The sequence below is a fragment of the Polypterus senegalus genome, chromosome 11 (assembly GCF_016835505.1).
Source record: "Polypterus senegalus isolate Bchr_013 chromosome 11, ASM1683550v1, whole genome shotgun sequence".
Lineage (NCBI taxonomy): Eukaryota > Metazoa > Chordata > Cladistia > Polypteriformes > Polypteridae > Polypterus > Polypterus senegalus.
In genome coordinates this window covers 141271486-141297394 of record NC_053164.1, presented here as the reverse complement: position 1 = coordinate 141297394, position 25909 = coordinate 141271486, and the positions used below count along the sequence as shown (strand labels likewise).

Sequence of the window (25909 nt, the reverse complement as noted above, 5' to 3'; positions counted from 1 at the left end):
TGTCACAAATTACTCCTGACACTCTTCTCCACACATTCCACCTTGCCTGCGCGTCTTTGTCACCTCTCTTCCACAATTCTTGTTACTCTGTATCGTTGATCCAAAGTATTTAAACTCATCCACCTTCACCAGCTCTTCCCTCTGCATCCTCACCATTTCACTGACTTCTGTCTCATTTACACACATGCATTCTGTCTTGTTCCTACTGAACTTCATTTCTCTCCTGTCTAGAGCATATCTCCACCTCTCCAGGGTCTCCTCAAAACGGTAAATGTAGGAAGAGGCCAGAATCAATCCTACAACCCCTTGATTATGAGTCAACAGTTCTTACCACTGCACCACCCAAGCAGTCGTGTCAGCGTCGTACCCTAACCCGATTACTTTTCCTTCAGTTTTTTTCAGTTCTTGAATAAAAGCGAATTTGTTTTGTTGTACTTATACCTTTTATGAAAGTGTTTATTTGATATTTGTCATTAGTACTACAACATTAAAAAACTTTCTGTTTAAGGTATGTGTTCCACATTTCCTGTAATCCTACATTTACCCAGATCATTACAGACATAGAACACACATGAAATGCATGTTTTCCAAATAACAATATATTATTTACCCTATACAATTCCAGGCACTTCACACCCAGACAAAAAAACTTGAGCTGGGAGAACTTTTTGTCCGAGTTGAACTGCGGCGGTTGGGGGGTAATGGGATAGCAAACTGCTTGCTGCTTGTGCTGATGGACACATTTGCTAAACAAAAGACACTAATTTAGAGGTGCGAAGGAATGTAAGGTGGCCCAGGATTATGATTTTTTTTGTAGGCTTCAGGGATTCTAGTACACTTCTTCTCCTTTCCATTCTTCATCCTCTTCATAGCTGTCCTTACTTCCTCCTTGTTTATTCAATGCCCATCCTGATTCACTATCACCACATAATCCAACCTTTTTTTTTTTTATTATTTTTATTAATTTTATTTCACTCCATACAAAGCAATCAAGATTTTACAAAAAGAAAAATAGAGTTAAGAACAGATCGATCCCCACCCTTGAGAGAGAGAGCAAGCCAAACGGCATAAAAATTTTACAGCTTTTAAACATATCTAAATCCAACCTTTTCTGTCTCTCATTCTCTTCATTAATCAGCCTCTCAAAATACTCTTCATCTGCTCAACACCCTCTCCATGCTTGTGAGTACGTTTCCATCTTTATCCTTTATCACCCTAACCGGCTGCACATTTTTCCTAGCTCGGTCCCTCTGTCTAGCCACTCGGTACAGATTCTTTTCTCCCTCCTTAGTGTCCAACCTCACATACAACTCATCATACTCCTTTTCTTTAGCCTTCACCACCTCTCTCTTCACCTTATGCCTTATCTCCTTGTACTCCTGTCCACTATCTGCATCTCTCTGACTATCCCACTTCTTCTTTGTCAGCCACTTCCCCTGTACACTCTCTTGTACTTCTCCATTCCTCCACTAGGTTTCCTTTTCCTTCTTCCTCTGTCCAGATGTCACGGCAAGCATCCATCTTGGTGTCACCCTTACTACTTCTGCTGTAGTTGCCCAGCTGTCTGATAACTCTTCCCTGCCACCCAGTGCTTGTCTTACCTCCTTCCTGAACTCAACTTTGCTGTCTTCCTTTTTCAACTTCCCCCATTTGATCCTTGGCTCTGCCCTCACTCTCCTCTTCTTCTTGATCTCCAACGTCATCATACAGACCACCATCCTGTACTGCCTAACTACACTTTCCCCTGCGACCACTTTGCAGTCTTCAATTTCCTTCAGGTTGACCCTCCTGCATAGGATATAATCTACCTGTGTGCATCTTCTTCCACTCTTGTACATCCCCCTATGTTTCCCCCCTTCTTAAAATATGTATTCACCACAGCCATATCTGTCCTTTTTGTAAAATCCACTATTATCTGACCTTCATTTCTGTCCTTGACACTATACTGTACCTACCCATCACCTCCTCATCCCCTCTTTTCCCTTCACCAACATGTCCATTGAAATCTGCTCCAATCACCATTCTCTGTCCCTTCGGTACACTGTCCATCACTACATCCAATTCACTCGAGAAATCTTCTTTCTCATTAATTGCACACCCAACTTGAGGGGCACTAACAACATTCATCATCACACTTTAAATTTCCAGCTTCATTATCATCACTCTGCCTGACACTCTTTTAACCTCTAAAACACTCCTGACATACTGTTCCTTCATAATAACCCCTACCCGATTTCTCCTCCCATCCACACCATGATAGAACAATTTGAATCCACCTCTCATCCACCTGACTTTACTCCCCTTCCATTTAGTCTCTTATACACAGAATATATCAACCTTCCTTCTTTCTTTACCTTCCTTCTCTCCTCCTGCCTTTGGACACATCTCCCCCGTCTTCTTCTCCTTCTTCGGCCAACGGTTGCCCAATATCCACCAGCACCCTATTTGTTAACAGTACTAGTGGTAGCTGTTGTTAACCCGGGTCTTGACTGATCCTGTATGGAATTCTGCATTATTGTCTGTATATTGATCTGGCAAAAATGCCTTCCTGACGCAACCCTCTGCATTTATTGTGCAACCGACATGAAGAAACACACTGGTTTGTGCATCCCCTGTGGCTGGGTTGTCACTCTGTACTGTCTAATTTGATCTAATATTTTTACTTCCTACATGTAAAACATTTGTTTACCTTGAATTTTATCTGCCAAGCCTCTGTTTGTGTCTGAAGATTTCCAGGTTTGTCTATAATGGTTTTGATGACTCTATGCTATCTTCTACGCTATCATCCATTCCACATAGTTTAATGTCATCCTCACACTTATCCAACTTCTTATAGACCATCTATATAAATTAATTAGAGCAATAACCCAAGCACAGATAACATGAGGGACAAAGTTAATTGCACGATAATCCATCAATCCATCCAGTTTCCAACCCGCTGAATCTGAACACAGGGTCACGGGGGTCTGCTGGAGCCAATCCCAGCCAACACAGGGCAGGAACCAATCCTGGGCAGGGTGCCACCCACTGCAGGACACACACAAACACACACTAGGGCCAATTTAGAATCGCCAATCCACCTAACCACCATAATCCTTTGCTTAAAATAAATCATGTTGTTTGCCCATTTCTTATTAAATGGTTAATTTGTTTCCTTATAGTATTCTAGCATATTAGTGAAATTCAGTCTTCCCCTGTATCTGCATTCATTTTAACTGTTGTAAATTAAACAGAAGAACACAGAAAAAGGTTTGGAGTAGCCACACTGTATAGGCCTACTTGAAGATTCCAGCTGAAAAAGATTAAAAAGTCAACAATATGTTTTACAGTCATTATTCCAAAACAGAACTGTCATAAGGGTAGAAAGATGACAGGTTTATAGTCATTTGGAGGAAGTGACATCATCTGGGCTGGAACTGAAAATGATGTCATAGGGACCAGAGTCAGAAGGGATGTTGACAGGCCCAGGTAGGATTTCCTTTGGGTGGCCTGCAGGGTTAGTGCACACTTCCAACCCCTGGTCTGGCATCAAATTACGTCTTTCAAGTCCTTTAGCTGCCTCCCATGTGCATGTGTGTGACACTCTTTATTAGAACACTTGTATTTCATGTACTTCATGATGTTGGATCTGTTTAGGGGAGACATACAAGAATTTCATTGTACTTTGTACACTAATGTATGTACTATGAACACATGACAATAAATTTGAAATTGAACTTATTGTCCATAAATCTCTAAATCACTGATTACCTCGTTGTGGCAGTTTTCAAGTATTAAACGCCACCCAAAAAAAAAAAAAATTCAGAAGAATGTGTCAACTGTAGAAAATTAAAACTAAAATGAATCCTTGCTGAAGGAAAATGGCCTTTTTATTGTGTACTGACTCTTTTACAAAGGCGGATATCTTCTTCATGCATAAATTTAATGCCAGTATTTCTTACAAGTCTGGTGAAGGCAAAAAGTAAAACGTAACATATTTGGTTTAAACTCTCTAATTTGTTTTATGTATTGGATTGTCCCAGGTTATAATAGGGGTTTATCTGTTTTCTAGGACTATTCTACAGACCGCCTTAAAAAAACCAACGAAATACTTAAGGGAATCAAGTTGCTCAAGCTGTATGCCTGGGAGAACATTTTCTGTGCCAGTGTGGAGGAGACACGCCAGAAAGAGCTGACCAGCCTGAAGACCTTTGCACTCTGCACTTCTCTTTCAAGTATGACTAGAGCTAATTTTACAATGCAAGTTAAACACTTGAAAGTTAGCTTATCTGATTAGTTTTTACCTCAAAGTGTAGTTTAATTCTTTGCAAGGCTACAGTATACAAGATTAAAAGTCTGGTTGACATATAATACTTTAAAATTATTTGAAGATTATAGGTGAAACTTCTGGTTGAGGTGCACAGTAGCTCCACCCCTTATATCCACTCTGTGCCTTAGGAGGAAGCTCTTCATGAGAAAGCAAGAGGAAGTGATGCCAGAGTTTTTTTTTTTGGGTTGTGAGAAAGAGAGAGAGAGACGAAAGGGCATTTTTGGTGCCTGAAGTGAGATATGGAGACAATGGCAACTGGACAAGCCATATCATGGATATTCAGAGATAGTGGACTTATATTAGGAGTTCAGAGATATATAAAAATCCTTATTATGGTGTCTGTGTTACTGTTTTATGATTTGCCATATGTTTATTCCTTCCTGATATTATTTATGTAGTAAAACTACTTACTATTATTCTGTGTTGAGTAGATAGTACAAAAACATCACTTGAAGAATAGTAGTACATATAAGATTGAATGCTTGATGTTCCCTTGTGAAAAACTCAGAATGCTTGTCAGACCTGGGATACTGTGCTTTTCCAGTATAATAATGGGAAAATAACCTGGAGGAATTTAGTAGAAAATCCATTCTTGGCACTACAGGTTTAAGTATGTGGAATTATATACAACTTGGTCAATGATGTACAGTTTATATTTAGCATGTACACATTAATCATTATGGAATGTTTTTTGCTTTGCTTGATACATGTCCAGAATTTAACTAAAAACATATTTACTTTTATTCCAAGTGTTTTGCTGTGGTAAAACATACTGTGACAGGGAGGCAAAGCAAAGGAGAGTTCATTATCATACCAGATAATGAATTAACTATTTTCTCTAGTGTACATAACCACGAGCTGGTACACTTACAGTCTTTGAGACTAGAATATAGTGTGGGATGGATGTCCTTACACATTGTACTTCTGAGACTGCTGTTAGATTGAAAGTAAAATGGATGCAATTACTGATTGACTATTAAAATCATTGGTCTCTGCTAGTGTAATGACTTGCAAGTGTTATTGATGGCACAAATGTTATGTTTTGAAAAAAAAAGTCTTGAACATTTCATTTGAGATTGCCATTTGTTACTATTAAATGTTAGGCATGTTCACTGAACTTCATCTTAGTGGAGAATATGAACTACTGCAGTTCTGACAAACAAAGCATCATCACTAGTTATACTTATTTGCTACATGAGGATGCATTGATACTTCACAGATGCTGATAATACCACTAGCATCAGATTCTTATACTAGGACCTCACATTCCTTGTGAATATGTTGACCATTTAATTAGTAATAGCAAGCATTTGAAGTTAACAATTGAATAACTATTTAGCTTTGTCATATTTATTTGGTGAGAACAAGCTATTTTTCTTTTATCATTACTTCATAGTCTTGCACATGATGAAATACTGTAGATGCAAACTTTAGCACTGTTTGATCAGAAAATAAGGGAATGAGGCTAGGTGAGAATGCATGGTCTACTTCAAAATAAGTAAAATATCTATATTTTCCTGAAATCATAAGCTAAATGTGTTTTCATATCTTTTTACAGTTTTCATGAATGCTGCCATACCGATTGCTGCTGTTCTAGTGGTATGTTTTTTTAGGCTTCAAATGTTCTTTAGATTTATTGTAAAATTAAAGTAAATTTTTCTAAATTTATATTGTTCAGCTTAACAATTTTATGTAATTAACTAATACATATGTTTTTATTCTGGACCTGTTTTTGAATTCTGCTTCAGATATACTGTAGGCCTTGGCAGTGGGTTCCATATTTATATGGTCTGTTATGTGAAGAAGAACTTCCTCCTTTCCATTTTGAATGCTCATCCCCATTAATACAAATACAATTCACTATTTAGCAGAAATAATTCTTCTGGATCAGTTTAGAATTTACTTATAAAATTGAAAATTCTAATTAGATTTCAAATGTTTTTTTTTTATTTATATAAAACTTTTTCAAATCCTTGCAAATTTTGTTCCTTGACTAATTAATGGATGTATGGAAATTCATTACTTTAGCGCTTTCTGTATTTTAATTTATGCTATTATCATTAAACATAAGAAAATATAAAGTGGTGAGATTTCAGTGGTGACCTTAACAACTGGAGCTGTGTCTACTTACCTTCCACCCAGCAACCACTGCCCTGTAACAGAGGTCCTCGAAGGACCAAAAGTTATTAATACCCATGCAGAGTGGGGAGGAGGCAGGACAGACATTGCAAGCCCAAAAGAAGAGGAGAGACACTGATAGAGAAGCATTAAAATTGAAGACTAGGGATGCGATGCCAAACCAGTGGTCCACCCTTTCCAAACCAAATGCATGGTTGACTGACACTTCTCAATGTTTGGTCCAAAGGACTGTTTCAGGCAGCTAAAATTTCAAGTAAGACTAAATTAAAGAAAGGGAATGTCCAGAAGTTTACATGAGGTATTTAAAGATTTCTAGTGAGATGCTATGATTAGTTTTTCAGTGATTGTGTTGATGTTGAAGCAGTTTTTTCTTTGTCAGGTTGTTGTTTGATCTGCACCTTAGGGTGTTAAGTTAGTGGCTTCCCATTTAGGAGGAGTTGACTTGCAACCTGGTTTTCTGTAACATTATAGTGTTGTTCTGTCTTTTTAGGGTAATTGCTCAGCTTCCTGATGCTAAGCCAGGCCTCCCTGCTTCTATGGGTCAAATTCACATTTTCAGTTTTATGTTTTGCCATGACTTCTGCCTTTTTTCTGTATCTTAAATGCCAATTACATTTTGCTGCAATCATGCTGTCCGAGAATGGATTGGCTTGGAACATTAGTTGGTACTTCTGATACTTTTCTGCCATCTCATTGGAAAGTCCTAGTACCTAGCTGGATTCTGTATCCTCTTGGTATGTTCCATCTAGATGCAATATGTACAGCATTGACGAACAGGTTGTAGATGGTCTGTGTCCGTTTATTGTTTGCCACTCTTTTGTCCAGGTCCTCTACAAATCCAGTCCAGTCTGCTTTTTTGAATTTGAAACGGCGGGGGAATGGGACCATGTTTGGTGTGACTGCTGATGATGCACTGATGGATATCAGCCTGTGCTGTGTGTGTGGTATGGGTTCCAGCACAGATTTGGTACAGTGGTCAGCGATACTGTTGCTTATGAAGGCTAGGTCTGGGTCATACCCTCTCGTTGCCATCCAGAACTTCTGAAGAATTTTGGGAACTTTGGACTGTGGATTAGGCTGAAGTGGTTTGCACAACCTATCGCAAGTCAGAATCGACTACTTAATGGAATGTCTGTTACTATTCTAAAGAAAGACAGAAAGATAAGCTGTAACTTCTGACCAATGATTACTAGGTAGAGAGAAGGGGAGCATGGTACTAATAAAATTTAAATGTGAGAATATTTTCATTTTGATAATGGACAATCTGGAATGATATGAAAGTGGGAGAAAGAATTATGAGGAACAGAATTTTTTGACACCCTCAAAGACACAATGGTAATCATATGCTATGACATCCTTTTGGAAAGGAAAGATGTTGATACACAAGAAGTTATACGAATTAGCCAAATGGACTTGCCCTTGACATGCCCTTGGCATAGGGAGTTTAACAGAAGGAGAGCAGAGTCCAACCCATGATTTTTGTAGCTAGACAGGGTCTCAGTAGAACTATACAAACTAAGTATGTGAACGAGCATTGCAGAGACAAAGAAGAGTATTATAGGGATATATAGAATGTTTTTGATAGGAAACATAGGCTGCAAGGAGTGTTTAATTCAAGACTGCATAAAGCGATTGCTAGTGGCTCAACTAAAATTTTGAGAGGTAAGGCGATAAAGGGAAGACACACAAATTAAATGCATGTAATTTTTAGTGCAACATGGCCAGCTATGTTGTTGAAAAAGATATCCTGACATCTTAAAAAAATCACTGTACATTTGCAGTTCTTATGCTCGTGCGTGGTTTCTTGTTATTTATATAAACAGATTGCTTCTTTCTTTTTAACTGATCATTTTACTTCATAGTTTTCTTAATTTCCTGTTCTTTAAACTATTGTGTGTTTACCTGTATACAATTTATCTTAGTTTCACTTATGGTATTTGTTTTGTTTAATCAAATATTTGAGTGAAGATATGCTTTAAGTCATTCCTTCTAATCTACTAGGGCAGCAGAAAGTCCCACTATGCTGATTAAGAAACAAGCGTTTTGAAGGGTGTATTTGACAGTCACAGTTTTTTTCTTTCTACCTTGGTTTATATTGGTTATGTGAAATTGCATTTCTCAATAAATGTTTCCCTATCATGTAATGGCCTAAGCAAGGATTTATTTCCATTATTAACCTTTTAGCATTCTTCAGCTTTTTTTTCACCTGCCTAGCAAAATAAAAGAATGATCTGATTCATTGAGTGTTTCAGGCATATAAACAAATGAGTAAAATCCCAAATTAGACAAAAGTACAGCTTTTCCTGGAAGAGTGATGCATGTGAAACGGCTGTGTGTCAAAGCTCCTGGGAAACATAATTAATCTTATTCTGAATGATATTCAGAAATATTTTTCTTTGGGGCATGATTCAAGTACTTATATTTTTGAAATCTCTCTGATGTTAAAAATCACAAATTGTGTATTTCATCATCTAACACAGACACAATGTGTAATGTTCGAAATATATTCTCAGACATTGTATTAATGTACAAAGTATTTCAAATAATTGTATTTTCTTTTTGAACCAGTTTAAGTTCTCACTATAAATGCAAATGAATTATGAAGTAATTTCTGTTTTTGTATTATTTTTTTGATATTGTGACATATCTTTTTTTCTTTTACAGACATTTGTTACACACCCATATATCAGCAACACTGTTCTTACCCCAGCAGTGGCTTTTGCGTCCCTTGCCCTATTTCATATTTTGGTTACACCTTTGTTTCTACTGTCAACAGTGGTGCGGTTTGCTGTCAAAGCATTATTTAGGTAAGAAAGAAAAATGCTAAATGAAGCAGTGCTTAATAAACTAGACTAAATGCAATTTGGACAATAGAAAATAATCAGCATATACTGTACAATTGGAAGAAAAAATCTTTGTGGCACATGGACTCCAGAGTTACTGAAATTTCTCTATTGGATGTTGTTCATTTGTTTGCTAAACTTCACTACTTACGGCTTTGTGAAAGTGGTCTTCTTAAAGCTATGTTTCATACACTTGTACATACATTGTTTTTTTTGTGTAGCTCGCATACCTATTCAAAGTTTTATGCTGATATGCCACCACCTGTAATACTCACTATTTGATTTTTGATGGAAGGGAAGTGCTCTATTATCAAAACATAAAGTCTTTAATAAATATTTTTAGTTCAGTCATTCGGAAGTCTGTTTTAAGAAATTTTGAAGAAGATGATCACATATTAACAGTATCAGCACTGCCTAGTTTTATCCCTGTTATCAGATTGTGGTGATTTCTCCATGTGGATGTCATTATTTCTTAAACTCTCCTGTCTGTTGCTGTTGCTAAGCATCATCTGTTATGCAGCTTTGATATAATGAGGACAAGTAAAATACTCCATGCAATGTTCCTCCATTGAGTGCTTGTTTATTGAAGAGTTGATGCTGGGAACGTGTTGTGTGTATACTCACCTCTGTAAGAGAATTTAGTCGGTAAGAGCCTCACAGGAATATAGACATTGCCTGTAATCTTTCACTTTTATTTCATCTGCTAAACACTCTACTGTGCATACACTGTAAAACTATGCAAAAAACATAGAAATATACTAAATGCCAAATTAATAAGTGGTGTGGAACAAAGAGTTCTCTTAAGATAATTAATTGCTGATTCTATAGCCTTAGGATAGAACTTAATTCGAAACTGTTTTTAGAGATTATATTTTTATTAGATTTGAGAAGGGTTCCCCTGATTCTGGGAAGTGTTTTATGAATCTCTATTAATACTCCAACAACTAAACAACAACATTTATTTATATAGCACATTTTCATACAAAAAGTAGCTCAAAGTGCTTTAAATAATGAAGAAAAGAAAAATAAAAGACAAAATAAGAAATTAAAATAAGAAAACATTAGTTAACATAGAAAAGGAGTAAGGTCCGATGGCCAGGGTGGACAGAAAAACAAAAAAAAAAACTCCACACGGCTGGAGAAAAATATAAAATCTGCAGGGGTTCCAGGCCACGGGACCGCCCAGTCCCCTCTGGGCATTCTACCTAACATAAATGAAATAGTCCTCTTTGTAGTTAGGGTTCTCACGGAGTCACTTGATATTGATGGTCATACAGACTTCTGGCTTTTAATCCATTCATCATTGTTGGAACATCACGGTGCTTTGAGTAGTTGGTGGTGGCGCAAGCCACCACTAAAAGGATACCGGAAAAGGAAACAGAAAAGAGAGTAGGGGTTAGTACAGATTTTAGAGCCACCATGAATAGTTATTATGATGAGTTGGAGATATAGAGTATCAGGATTTTAATTATAGTGAAATTATGAGAGGCCATTTTAAAATAATGTGTTTTCAGCAGTTTTTTAAAGTGCTCCATTGTATTAGCCTGGTGAATTCCTATTGGCAGGCTATTCCAGATTTTAGGTGCATAACAGCAGAATTCGAAGGAGATACTCATGTGAGGATCTGAGGTTATGATTTACGATTAAAGAAAAATGTTTAAACACCCTCTATTAACATTTGACATTTAAAATTATATTTGTCTGTTACTCACGCCAAACACTAAGTATAGGCCTCTTTTCAGATAAAGATGCAGTTTGTAGTGAACAGTATAGTTTCTAAGATGTAGAGTTGTTAGGCGCTCAAAAAATCCACATCGTCTCAATACACTGCACTTTTGATTTGGTGTGGCATTTAGTCGGACATTTTACTGTTGATGTTCATTTAGGGTGAAAAATGCATTTATTATTTTGTTTCATTAATGAGTGGAATTTTCCAGTCATGTTTTCTTATATCTGTGTTTGTTAGGAATCTAGCTTCTCTGAGTCACTCAATAGAAGTTAACTGTTGGCAAGTAAAATGTTGAGAATTACTTGTGTTTCTAAAAGTCATAGCAAAATCGGTAGCAACCATCAGGTTTTGGCCATAAATCAATCAGGCTATGATAACCCTCAATAATTCCCTGAAGCAAAATTTCCTCCCCACCTTGGCTGACTTCACCTTCCAGGAGGTGATATGGTATTTCATCAAAAAACTGTCCTAGGATCTGTCTAGATAGTATACAAGGAGAGCATATCTGGATTTCATTCACAAGTCCAGTTTCACACTGTCATAATCTGATTTTCATTTTTTTTTAATCTGTTCATTAGCCTCTTAAAAGTATTTGAGTATAGTTTTCAGGGTTTGCCAGACCAATGAATCTAGTAGTTTTATTCATTTTTGTTTCCTTGTGTTTTAACCCTTTAAATTTTGATTCACATTCTCCTATGACACTGTCTTGTTTTCCTTATGGGTACTTCCGTGTTGGAGACTGATTATTATGAAGTCACACCCCATTGCTGGGATGTGGATCCTGAAGGTTGCACATCATGATGTCATTAGGGCACTGTTTTAAAAGAAGGGGGTAGATGCTTTTGGTCATCTTAGTTTGAATTCACAAAAGAACAAAAAACTTGCTTCATTTCAAAGTGTTATTTTGATTATACTGTTTATGACTTTTTCTCTCTGATTATGAGTTATATCTTGTGTTTCTTTGGTTTATAACTAATCAGTCTCTTCTTTAGACATTTTTGTGGTTACAAATCCTGAACTTTGTTTATTCAATTATAATTTTCTGGTTACAACCTCTGCATGACTTCTTACGTCTCCACACCATCTTGTGATTACATTCTGTCTCAAAACTGCTGTTGTCTTGTATAACTAATACTAGTGCTGGTGCGGTATGACCAAAATTCTATATCACTATATTTTTCATAATTTTACCAGTTTCACAGTATTTGGTGGTATTTTTTTCCCCTGCATGACTGGATGTTAACCACAATTTCCACTGCAATTACTGCAGTAGACTGGCTAAGCATAACCTATTCCACTGTCATGAGAATTGTACATTGTACAAAAAACATTTTAATGTGCACACAAGTATTAATACAGATTTGCTTGACCCCATAAAGTTTTCAAGAGGGGGTGGCACTAATGAAGAGAAGGAATGACATTGCATGACAGTTACAGTCAAAATATTGAACAAATATTGCAAACAAATGAAACTAAAATTTTGACAACATATTTTCAACCATCCAAAGAGGCATTTAGACTTAGTAAAATATCCTGAGCTGCTTGTCAAAGTTGTATTGCACTGAACATGTCTTAGAAAAGGAATAAATAGTAAATATTTTTTGTAAACCAACTGCACTTTCTGTTAACAATCTCTGCCCACTGACACGTTAGCTATATGGATTTTAATGGCGTTGGTTATCCACTGCTTGCTTTTTTTGTCGTAAGCAGTACCTCTAGTAAACGAGTCTACAGGTGACGTCCATTACCGCCGCCAGGATTTAATTCAGGGGGGTGCATAAAGAGATTTTTTTCTTTCTACGCTCCCCCAACAAAAACTTTTTGTATATGTATGTGCCCATTAAATACCTGCCAATACAGTCGCTATCTCTGAACAGTACAGAGCAGTCAGTTTTTGCATAGATAGATTAACCACTTAAGGCATGACCTAATTTTTAATTTTCTGACAAAAAATCATCGACTTTTTTTTGTTATCATATGATCACTGGAATATAGTTAAAAATGTTATTGATGTATTCAGTGGCATAGGTAGTGCTTTTTTCCTTAAGTTTTTAATGTAATTTTGTAAGCACTTACATACAGCTAGACCTCTTTTCGCGGTTAATAGTTCTCGATTTCTGGGAGAACAGTACACTTTAGAGAAAAATATTTCAAATAAAAATTGTAGACATTGATAAGTTCTACAACTTTTATGATAAATATTTTCTCTAAAGCGCACTGTTCTCCCATAAATCGGAACTATACACCGGCGTAAAAAGAGATCTAGCTGTACACTATAAGAGGCTACGAAGTTTTATCCGGCTGTTTCCGAGGCACTCAAGATTGGCATGACACTTCCTGCAACAACCTGCAGTATTGAAAGATCTTTTAGCACATTACGGCGCGTCAAAACTTGGAACCGATCTACAATGAGTGACGATAGATTAAGTGGATTATGTATGCTTAGTGTACACAAAAAAAGAATAAATAATTGTCCAAAATTTATCGACAAAGTTGTAGACAAGTTTGGACAACAAAAAAGAAGGCTTGAGATGCTCTTTTAGAAACAAAGTGAATGATTGTTTATGTATAGTTGTAAAATGTAAACGTCTAATTGTAATTTAAAAATTTAAAATAAAAACTATTTTTTCGCGTTTTTTCTTATTATTGAAAGATTTATTTTTTTTCTCCATTTCCTTTTTTTTCAAAAGCTAGGGGGGTGCACGTGCACCTACTTGCACCCCCCTGCCGGCGCCCATGGTGACGTCTGACTCGAGCGTCCTCTAGCTTTTTCAGGTTTATCTGAGGACGTGGAGGGTGCCAATCTTAGTTCCATACATTCATGGTACTCCAAAGCATGTTTGCAGCTAAGGTGGTGCAGCAAATTGCTTGTGTTGCACCTCCAGCGACAACTTTAGTTCGACAGCATTTGCAGTAAATAGTTGTTTGGTCCACATCCGACCTTTTAAAATCAAAGTATTTCCAGACAACAGACACGGCTCCTTTTTTCGGCCAAAGTTCTTCTGTGTCATAATGTTTAACTTTATCGTCTGCTACAGCTTCAGTTTCGGAATGTTCTCTGTCCATTTTCACCATGCAATACCTCCACTAACGCATGTACTCCGTTGCAAGCATGTTTAGCAGTGAAACAGGTCCCCCCTTAAACAGTTTCCTGTTGCTCTACATTCTGAACGTTGTTTAGGCTATTTAAACCGGTGTTGCGGTATAAGAAAAATCCATATCATAACAAAAATATAAAACGGTTTTCGGTATGATCTGGTATACCTCCCAGCACTAAGTAATACACACAAAATTAGAAGGGGAGGCTTCAAAGGAGGTTGACTTTTTTCCACATCCTCTTGGAAAAGCTGATGATGAAGCAAATTTATAATCCAGATCTGTTCCTTTACCTTTTATCTGGTTTTATTAGTATGATATTCACTAAGCATTTTCTCTCTTGCACCTCATGTTGCAATGGCTATGAGTTTTAGCTTCCTGTTATGCAGTCTGGGTAATTTCTTTGACAATTTGTACTTGTTTTTGTGATTATTTTTATTTTTTATTCAGTTTTTTGTATTGTCACTGCTATTTTGTGACAGTCTATCCATGACCAAAGCTATAATATTTATGCTCGCTATAACCATTTCTGGTGACATGACACAGGGGTCACATGAAGTATCATATCATTGCATCCTTCATATATAACCAAAATATCCTATCTTTGGTTCTAAGATAGTTTTACAAATTACTTTTTGCATTTTATTCTGCTAAATCATCGAAATAACATAAGACTAGGAATTAAACTTTGTGACTTGTTACTTTTGGATGGCAGTTTTTGTTATAACACTTAGTTTATTCTGATATATTTGCTTGTTCAATCTACTGGTCAATGTCTCTTTAATGTTATTTTTATGGACCCTCATCTGTGTTAGGTGTTGAAAACACATATAACTAGTGTGCAAAAAATAGATTTAGAATTTGAAACGACTGACAATATCATCCCCAGCAAGATTTTAGAGAGAATGGCTCTATGACCATTAAACTGAGCTTGAGACTGCTGTGAAATTTCTAGGTGTTCTTTGACCAAATCTGTCTCTAAGCTAGGCAATAAAAAAGCAAACCCCTGTAGTGATACTTATCTAACTCAAAAACCTAAATGCTGTGTTTATTATCTTCTTACCTTATTTTCTCTTTCTTTCCCTCACACTTTCAGTCTCTCTTTTATTTATTGGGTTCATCTTTTCATCAAATGCAAGGTTGAGGCTCAAACAGAATGTGAGGTTTACGCCTTTTGAAGGTTATACTAAGAGTGTGGTAGTCCCCTGGTGGACTCTGCGGGGAGAAAGGACATAGTAGTGAGACTTATGGTTGGTGATCCTGCCCTTTTGGTGTCCTAGAAAAATGTTTAATTCTTAACACATGCACATACCTGCTCACTTTACACAAACATACTTTTTTTTAGCTATGACATATATAAGCTATACACGTTTATGTGCACTTTTATATCCTACTGGTACTGGATATCTTTATCAATCAACATTTATTTATATAGCACATATTCATACAAAAAAAATGTAGCTCAAAGTGCTTTACAAAATGAATAGAGAAATAGAAGACACAATAAAAGATAAACATAAGTCAACATTAATTAACATAGAATAAGAGTAAGGTCTGATGGCCAGGGTGGACAGAAAAACAAAAAACTCCAAAGGCTGGAGAAAAAATAAAATCTGTAGGGTTCCAGACCAAGAGACCGCCCAGTCCCTCTGGGCAATCTACCTAACATAAATCAAACAGTCCTCTTTGTATTTAGCGTTTTCATCGAAGGACCTGATGATGATGGTCACGTAGACTTCTGGCTTTCAGTCCATCAATGTTGGTGCATCATGATGCTTTGAGTAGGTGGTGGTGGCGCAGGCCGCCACCACAAAGAAACCGGAAAAAGAAACAGAAGAGAGAGTAGGGGTCAGTACGGATTTTAGAGCCACCATGAATAGTTATTATGAAGAATTGAACATACAGAGTATCAGTATTAAGTTAAAGTGAAGTTATAAAAAGGCCATGTTAAAGTAATGTGTTTTCAGCAGTGTTTTAAAGTGCTCTACTGTATTTGCCTGGCGAATTCCTATTGGCAGGCTATTCCAGATTTTAGGTGCATAACAGCAGAAGGCCGCCTCACCACTTCTTTTAAGTTTAGCTTTTGGAATTATAAGGAGACACTCATTTGAAGATCTAAGGTTACGATTTGGAATATAACGTGTCAGGCATTCCGATATATAAGATGGAGCGAGATTATTTAAGGCTTTATAAACCATAAGCAGTATTTTAAAGTCAATCCTGAATGACACAGGCAACCAGTGTAGTGACATCAAAACTGGAGAAATGTGTTCGGATTTTCTTTTCCCAGTTAGGATTCTAGCAGCTGCATTCTGCACTCGTTGCAAATGATTTATGTCTTTTTGGGTAGTCCTGAGAGGAGTGCGTTACAGTAATCTAGTCTACTGAAAACAAAAGCGTGAATTAATTTCTCAGCATCTTTCAATGATATAAGAGGTCTAACTTTAGCTATGTTTCTTAAGTGAAAAAATGCTGTCCTAGTGGTCTGATGAATATGCGATTTAAAATTCAGATTACAGTCAACGGTTACCCCTAAATTTTTACTTCCGTCTTAACTTTTAATCCTAGTGCATTAAGTTTATTTCTGATAACCTCGCTGAATCCATTATTGCCAATTACCAAAATTTCAGTTTTCTCTTTATTTAGTTTGAGAAAATTACTATTCATCCATTCAGAAATACCAGTAAGACATTGTGTTAGTGTATCAAAGAGTCGGAGTCATCAGGTGCTATAGATAAGTACAGCTGTGTGTCATCAGCATAGCTGTGGTAGCTCACGTTGTAACCTGAGATAATCTGACCTAACGGAAGCATGTAGATTGAGAATAACAGCGGACCCAGGATAGAGCCTTGTGGAACACCATATCGGATATCATGTGTCTTTGAGATTTGATTACCACAACTCACAAAGAATTTTCTCCCTGCCAGGTAGGATTCAAACCAATTTAAGACACTGCCAGAGAGGCCCACCCATTGACTAAGGCGATTTCTAAGAATATTATGATCAATGGTGTCAAATGCAGCACTCAGATCTAAGAGGATGAGAACAGATAAATGGCCTCTGTCTGCATTTACCCAAGTCATTTACTACTTTAACAAGTGCAGTTTCTGTACTGTGATTTGTTCTGAAGCCTGACTGAAAGTATCAAGAATAGCATGTTTATTGAGGTGGTCATTTAACTGCATAATGACTGCCTTCTCTAGAATTTTACTTAAGAAGGGCAGGTTAGAGATGGGTCTAAAATTTTCAAAGGCAGAGGGGTCAAGATTATGTTTCTTAAGAAGGGGTTTAACTACAGCAGTCTTAAGACAGTCTGGAAAGACCCCGTATCTAATGACAATTTACTATGTCCAGAATATTGTCAATTAGACGCCTGATATTTCTTTGAAAAACCTGGTTGGTATTGGGTCAAGGACGCAGGTGGAGGGTTTCAGTTGAGAGATTATACTATGTAATTCAGGTAAATCTATCCTGGTGAAAGCATTTAATTTGTTTATAACGGAGTACCGGGGCTTTGGAGGTTCTGCAGTGTTGGGGAGATATACTATGTTATCTCTAATATCATTAATTTTTTGAGTGAAAAATACAGCAATGTTCTCACAGGTTTCACTGGAAGTATTCTGGGGGCATTCCTTTGTGTTACCTGGTTTAACAGACGGTCAATTGTTGAAAATAAGACTCTGGGATTACTAGCATTGTTATTTATAATATTAGAGAAATAGCAGCCTCTCAAGACGGACAGTGTTATTGTATTCTGTTATTTTAACTTTTAATATTTCATAGTGGATAGTTAGTTTAGTTTTCCTCCATTTACGCTCAGCTCTACGACATGTTCTTTTAAATCAGACACTCTTTGGGTCTTCCATGGAATAACAGTACTAGAGGATTTTTAACTGTCTTTTCAGGTGCAACTATGTCAACAGCAGTTCTTACTTTAGAATTAAAGTTTTCCACTTTACTATTTACATTATCCTCGCTATTATAGCTGGCATTATAAACGGACTGATTGCTTAGAATAGTTGTAAGCTTTAAAGCTGCTGATGAGTCAAAGAAGCGTTTTTAACAAAATGCTTCTCATGAGCGTTTTCTATCTTTATTTCTATATTAAATAGTAGAAGGAAATGGTCTGATAGACCGATATCAGTGACCTGCTTTATATCAACTTTAAGTCCTTTAGTAATCACTAAGTCTAACGTATGACCTGCTTTATGTGTAGGCTGATTTACGAGCTGCCTCAAATCAAAAGAGTCCAGGAGGTTCATGAATTCCTTTACCTTTTGGTCACACTGATTGTCGACATGAAAGTTAAAGTCGCCGACTATTAAGAGTGTCATAGTTTGTAACTAAAATTGACATTAAGTCAGAGAATTCCTCAAGGAAAGACGTGTTATATTTAGGAGGTCTATACACGGATAATACGAGAACGTGAGAATCTCCATGAATAACAACGGCGAGATACTCAAAGGACTTAAATTTACCAAAACTAACATCTTTACATTTTAATCGGCTCGAGTAAATGTTTGCCAAACCGCCCCCCTTTTTTCCCTGGCGGTCGCACGAGTAAAACTGTAATCCGGGCGCAGATTCGATTAAAACTGCCGCCCCATTGGAATTAAGCCATGTTTCATTTAGCGCAATAAAATCAATGTTTCTATCACTAATAAGATCGTTTATAAAAAATGTCTTGTTAGTTAAAGCTCTAACATTTAATAGTGCCATATTTAATGTTTCTGAAGGGCAGAGCTGAATTTTATGCGTGTTATCTGTAATCGGAACAAAAATTAAGTTCCTACAAAGTCGGTTTATAGGACATGAAACAAAGAGACAACATTTTTACCATCACCTCTGAAGTGCAGAACACAAATTCCTGGTCAAGGAACAGTAAATATTTAAAATATTTACCTTTTTAGCTTAAAATGATTTAACTTATGTCATTAGTTCAAACAGTCCTCCCTTCAGCTCCCAGCCCATGCCTTGTTTTTTATTCTGTAATCGGTTTACTTGTAATGGACTGTTTTAAGATTTTGGAGACTGATTAAACTCCCAAGATCCATCTAAAAGCCTGGGAAAAAAATATTACATATACATATACATGCTTTATAAAAACTCTCAGAAAACTGCAGCTTCAAAAAGTTGTATAACAAACATATGTAATATATTTTTGGAAATACAGAATAATATATATTTTTAGGGAATATAGAGCTGTCTAAAAGAATGTAACAAGCATAATTTAATAAACTTAGTTTGTGAAGATGGTAGAACGGATAATGACATAAGGTAAGGTAAGCCTCATATATATTTTCTGTATGTGTGATGATGATATGGCACATATCAAGCTAAAGGGTCTCATAACTACAGCCAACACAAGAGATTTAAAGGTCACTGAGAAAATGATTAGATAGAATAGTCATGGAAAATAACAGTAGTATTTAGCTTGCATCAAGAATCAAAGAAAAAACTTCTGTCAAGAGTTTTGCCAGAACAAACAACTGCTGTCTTGCACCCTATCTTAGAAACTAGATGCAACAGTTTAGCAAGAAGTACAATATTCTTTCTTCAGGACTACCCATTAGATTGGGTCATTCACTCTTTATTTTGTCACTTTCTATAGTGAGCACTTTCCCAAAGTGATTTACAGTGCATCCGGAAGGTATTCACAGTGCATCACTTTTTCCACATTTTGTTATGTTACAGCATTATTCCAAAATGAATTAAATTCATTTTTTTCTCAGAATTCTACACACAACAACTCATAATGGCAACATGAAAAAGGTTTACTTGAGGTTTTTGCAAATTTATTAAAAATAAAAAAACTGAGAAATCACTTGTATATAAGTATTCATAGCCTTTGCCATGAAGCTCAAAATTAAGCTCAGGTACATCCTGTTTCCCCTGATCATCCTTGAGATGTTTCTGCAACTTAATTGGAGTCCACCTGTAGTAAATTCAGTTGATTGGACATTATTTGGAAAGGCACACACCTGTCTATATAAGGTCCCACAGTTGACAGTTCATGTCAGAGCACAAACCAAGCATGAAGTCAAAGGAATTGTCTGTAGACCTCCGAGACAGAATTGTCTCGAGGCACAAATCTGGGGAATGTTACAGAAAAATTGCTCCTGCTTTGAAGGTCCCAGTGAGCACAGTGGCCTCCATCATCCATAAGTGGAAGAAGTTTGAAACCACCAGGACTCTTCCTAGAGCTGGCCGGCCATCTAAACTGAGCGATCAGGGGAGAAGGGCCTTAGTCAGGGAGGTGACCAAGAACCCGATGGTCACTCTGTCAGAGCTCCAGAGGCCCTCTGTGGAGAGAGGAGAACCTTCCAGAAGGTCAAACATCTCTGCAGCAATCCACTAATCAGGCCTGTATGGTAGAGTGGCCAGACGGAAGCCACTCCTTATTAAAAGGCACATGGCAGCCCGCCTAGAGTTTACCAAAAGGCCCCTAAAGGACTCTCAGACCATGAGAAACAAAATTCTCTGGCCTGATGAGACAAAGATTGAACTCTTTGGTGTGAATGCCAGGCGTCACGTTTGGAGGAAACCAGGCACCGCTCATCACCAGGCCAATACCATCCCTACCGTGAAGCATAGTGGTGGTAACATCATGCTGTGGGGATGTTTTTCAGCAGCAGGAACTGGGAGACTAGTAAGGATAAAGAGAAAGATGACTGCAGCAATGTACAGAGATATCCTGGATGAAAACCTGCTCCAGAGCGCTCTTGACCTCAGACTTGGGCGACAGTTCATCTTTCAGCAGGACAATGACCCTAAGCACACAGCCAAGATATCAAAGGAGTGGCTTCAGGACAACTCTGTGAATCTCCTTGAGTAGCCCAGCCAGAGCCCAGACTTGAATCCGATTGAACATCTCTGGAGAGATCTTCAAATGGCTGTGCACTGACGCTTCCCATCCAACCTGATGGAGCTTGAGAGGTGCTGCAAAGAGGTATGGGCGAAACTGGCCAAGGATAGGTGTGCCAAGCTTGTGGCATCATATTCAAAAGACTTGAGGCTGTAATTGCTGCCAAAGGTGCATCGACAAAGTATTGAGCAAAGGCTGTGAATACTTATGTACATGTGATTTCTCAGTTTTTTTATTTTTAATAAATTTGCAAAAACCTGAAGTAAACTTTTTTCACGTTGTCATTATGGGGTGTTGTGTGTAGAATTCTGAGGAAAAAATGAATTTAATCCATTTTGGAATAATGCTGTAACATAACAAAATTTGGAAAAAGTGATGCGCTGTGAATACTTTACGGATGCACTGTACGTGCCATACAACCTAACAGATAATTATAAGCACAAACAGGTTAAGTAACGTGATTACACAAACTTTACAGAACATTATTTCCAAAGACTTAATCAGTAGATGACACTCTTTCTGATGATTATATATTTTGCCTTAGTGGTTATAGAGCCATTTTCATCAGGATCTTTGCTTTGTTGTGTGGTATGACATTGTATTATCCTTTGTTGTTTCAGATCCAAGACTGTTTCCTTCAAACAAAATAACATCTTGATTAATTGATTTCTTTGATGTTTCCTAGTAAAAGAAAAACAAAAATAGTGGAGGATGAAATATACTGTGAGTGACAGGCAGTAACACAACACACATGTTCCCCTCTTGTATCCTGCCTGAAATGAGAAGAAAGTTTATTTTTAGAAATGTAATCTTTACTTCTGGCTAGAGTGTACACAGCCTAATAAGGTCATTCTAGAAACCCCTGTTACAAGTTCCAGTAATAAGTATAATAAAATGTGCTCCAGTCTTCCATTATTCAGATGTATTGAGCAAACATTATGATGCTTCTCATTGTGTCACTGCCAGGAAGTCAGAGAAAACTGCCCATTATCAAATAATAATTGCTGTTTAAACCTCAGCCCCTTATACCTGTCTGACAGTTTCACGGTTTCAGTATTTGAAATAAATGTATATATTGTTAACTGAATGTCAATTGCCCTTATAGTTGTAAAGTGTAACTTTGATGCCAAATACTATGTAGTATGTAGTAGTTAGTGTTTTAAACTATGTAGTTTCTTAACTCTGTAGATGCTTGTTATATATAGGATTACTATAGGAGCCCTTTAGAATTTTCTATATGTCTGCATAAATATGACCTAAAACATCATCACATTTTCACTCAAGTCCTAAAAGTAGATAAAGAGAAACCAGTTAAACAAATGAGACAAAAATATTATACTTGGTCATTTATGTATTAAGGAAAATGATCGAATATTGCATATTTGTGAGTGGCAAAAGTATGTGAACCTTTGCTTTCAGTATCTGGTGTGACCCCCCCTTGCAGCAATAACTGCAACTAAACGTTTCCGGTAACTTTTGATCATTCCTGCACACCGGCTTGGAGGAATTTTAGCCCATTCCTCCGTACAGAACAGCTTCAACTCTGGGATGTTGGTGGGTTTCCTCACATTAACTGCTCGCTTCAGGTCCTTCCACAACATTTTGATTGGATTAAGGTCAGGACTTTGACTTGGCCATTCCAAAACATTAACTTTATTGTTCTTTAATCATTCTTTGGTAGAATGACTTGTGTGCTTAGGGTTGTTGTCTTGCTGCATGACCCACCTTCTCTTGAGATTCAGTTCATGGACAGATGTCCTGACATTTTCCTTTAGAATTCTCTGATATAATTCAGAATTCATTGTTCCATCAATGAAGGCAAGCTGTCCTGGCCCAGATGCAGCATTACAGGCCCAAACCATGTTACTACCACCACCATGTTTCACAGATGGGATAAGGTTCTTATGCTGGAATGCAGTGTTTTCCTTTCTCCAAACATAATGCTTTTCATTTAAACCAAAAAGTTCTATTTTGGTCTCATCCGTCCACAAAACATTCTTCCAATAGCCTCCTGGTTTGTTTACATGATCTTTAGCAAACTGCAGACGAGCAGCAATGTTTTTTTTGGAGAGCAGTGGCTTTCTCCTTGCAACCCTGCCATGCACACCATTGTTGTTCAGTGTTCTCCTAATGGTGGACTCATGAACATGAACATTAGTCAATGTGAGAGATGCCTTCAGTTGCTTAGAAGTTACCCTGGGGTCCTTTGTGACCTCGCCGACTATTACACGCCTTGCTCTTGGAGTGATCTTTGTTGGTCAACCACTCCTGGGGAGGGTAACAATGGTCTTGAATTTCCTCCATTTGTACACAATCTGTCTGACTGTGGATTGATGGAGTCCAAACTCTTTAGAGATGTTTTTGAAACCTTTTCCAGCCTGATGAGTATCAACAACTCTTTTTCTGAGGTCCTCAGAAATCTCCTTTGTCCGTGCCATGATATACTTCAACAAACGTGTTGTGAAAAGCAGACTTTGATAGATCCCTGTTCTTTAGATAACACAGGGTGCCCACTCACACCTGATTGTCATCCCATTGATTGAAAACACCTGACTCTAATTTCACCTTCAAACTAACTGCTAATCCTAGAGGTTCACATACTTTTGCTACTCACAAATATGTAATATTCGATCATTTTCCTCAATAAATAAATGACCAAGTATAATATTTTTGTCTCATTTGTTTAACTGGTTTCTCTTTATCTACTTTTAGGACTTGAGTGAAAATGTGATGATGTTTTAGGTCATATTTATGCAGAAATATAGAAAATTCTAAAGGGTTCACAAACTTTCAAGCACAACTGTATACTTAGCGGTCGTCTTGCATGGCCAGAAAGAGTTCTTGAATGAGAACACACATCTGAAGACAACTCGTTTAAATGTATGTAGTAAATAGTGGCAAAATCTGATGGTCAAAGCGCTCCGCCCACAGTGTTCCTTCCTAAAAACACACCCCCAGTTTATTTCTGTGCACTTTAAATGTCCATACATGTGCAATAGACAAATATGTAAAATATCTATGAAAAGATGTAAAGAGCAAAAGAAAATCACTTGACACTGATAGAAAACAGAAATGTAAAATTGATGTTATCAATTGAAGATCTCAGAACATGAAGCATAGTGATTAATTTATATCTTGCTGTCATTTTGACCATTGCATCAGAAAAGCAGAAAGTTTTGGTGTGTGTGTATGTGTACTGTATGTGTATATGTGTATGTGAGTATATTGTGACAGACCACACGTCAGACACCAGATAAAAAGTCCAATTATTATTTATTATAATAATAATTTGCACAAAGCACTCTCCACTCCCAAATACTCAATAAACAAAACAATACAATAATCCAATCCTCCAAACTCCCAGACGCTTAGTCACCATGCTTCCCAACTCAGCTCGTCCATCTGGGATTTCCCACAGTCCTTTATAGTCCTTGACCCGGAAGCGTTTCACCCTCTCTTTCCATGTGACCTGGAACACTTCTGGGTCAGATAAAAATCCTTCTTTTCTTCACCCAGGAAGCACATCGTTCCCATTGTCCACGTGACTATGACGTACTTCCTGGGCGTAAGGCAAATAGTCTCTGGGCCTCCCTGCAGTGACTCCTGTCGGCCCCCATGGTATCCAGCAGGGCTGTGCATTACAAGTCCATTGTCCATAATTCCCTGCTGGCATTCAGGGCACCTCTATGCTGCAAGGAGGGTTCCATCTGGCGGCCTGGTGGTACTGGCCAGGATGAACGGCCGGCCATGTACCACAATATACGTATATATACACACTACATGCTACAACCATTTTCAGATATAGCATGTTTGGCTTTCCAATTAATCAGTCATGTTAACTTTCTTTAGTTATTTGTTTAGGTGTGCAGTGAGACATTGGGTGCTATACCGGCCCAGCCATGTCTTGGAGGTACACTGTTTCATTTGAACATGGATTTTACCATTCAACTTTTTGCAGACATCTGCATTTCTTTCAACCTCAGATTGACTGTGACAGTAATTGAGAGTAAAAGAACTCAAATACAGTTTGCAAGAGTCCACTATTATCACTAGGCAAGTGATTTCTTTGAAAGCCAAAGTATAATCTAGTTTTACTGAAGGGTTTTTCCTTTGCCAAGGTTACACTTATTTTAAGCAAATTCAAAGTGTTATCCATAAACACAACACACATTTTATATGTTAAATTGGGGCCTTTTTTGGAGACTTTTCAGACACAGATGTGTATCCTTTGTGATCACAGGCTTGTGTGCTGTCTGTTAAACCAGGTAATCAAGTGCACCTTTACTCTTTGCTGTTTAAATCACAACCCCTGCTGTGAACTCTGCCTTCATAAGGAATTGGATTGGTTTAGAAATTTCAAAGTGAATGAACTAATTTTTTCCACCCACTTTTAAGCCACATTCAATCATGGTTGTCAGCATGTTTTATATTTCTGGCTGTGGAGACTAAGTGGTATCTTCCTGCTGCAGTTAATAAAAGTGAATGTAGTGGTATTCCATAGCATGGAATCAGTCTTGGGGATGGGGATGAATCACAAGTTCTTAGAAATTACTCACTTTCCTAGGTTACACGAATATAAATCAGTCGCTCGGCAATTGTATTTAGTTGATAGCTGCCACTAGCATTGTCCACACATTCACCTTACATCAGTTCTTTACTTACTGTATTATTTTATTTTTACTTGTGTTTTTATTTAACTTTATATTTTTTGTGGTTGGGTTTGACAGAAGATGGCAACAAGAAAAGAATGTGTTGATGAAACAAAAAACCGAACATGTTTGTTTGCATTGACGAGGGGGAAATGTTTAAAAAACATTGCACTCAAATTATGAGTGGCAAAACAAACTTGTTTCCGATTGGCGGAAAAAATTAGAAAACAATCAAAAACTTTACATTAAAACTGGCATGTTAATGCTATCTTGTGGTTA

General features: G+C 37.2%; 1 protein-coding gene across 8 annotated transcripts in view; it reads left to right on the top strand.

Annotated features, from left to right (window-relative positions):
- Positions 1–25909, top strand: part of abcc9 (ATP-binding cassette, sub-family C (CFTR/MRP), member 9) — a 229194-nt gene that overhangs the window by 71013 nt on the left and 132272 nt on the right. For all 8 annotated transcript variants that reach the window (XM_039769711.1, XM_039769709.1, XM_039769708.1 and 5 more), the window contains 3 exons: positions 4052–4214; positions 5868–5908; positions 9113–9255. In XM_039769711.1, the coding sequence (XP_039625645.1) occupies positions 4052–4214; positions 5868–5908; positions 9113–9255 (347 nt within the window). The remainder of the gene's footprint in view (positions 1–4051; positions 4215–5867; positions 5909–9112; positions 9256–25909) is intronic.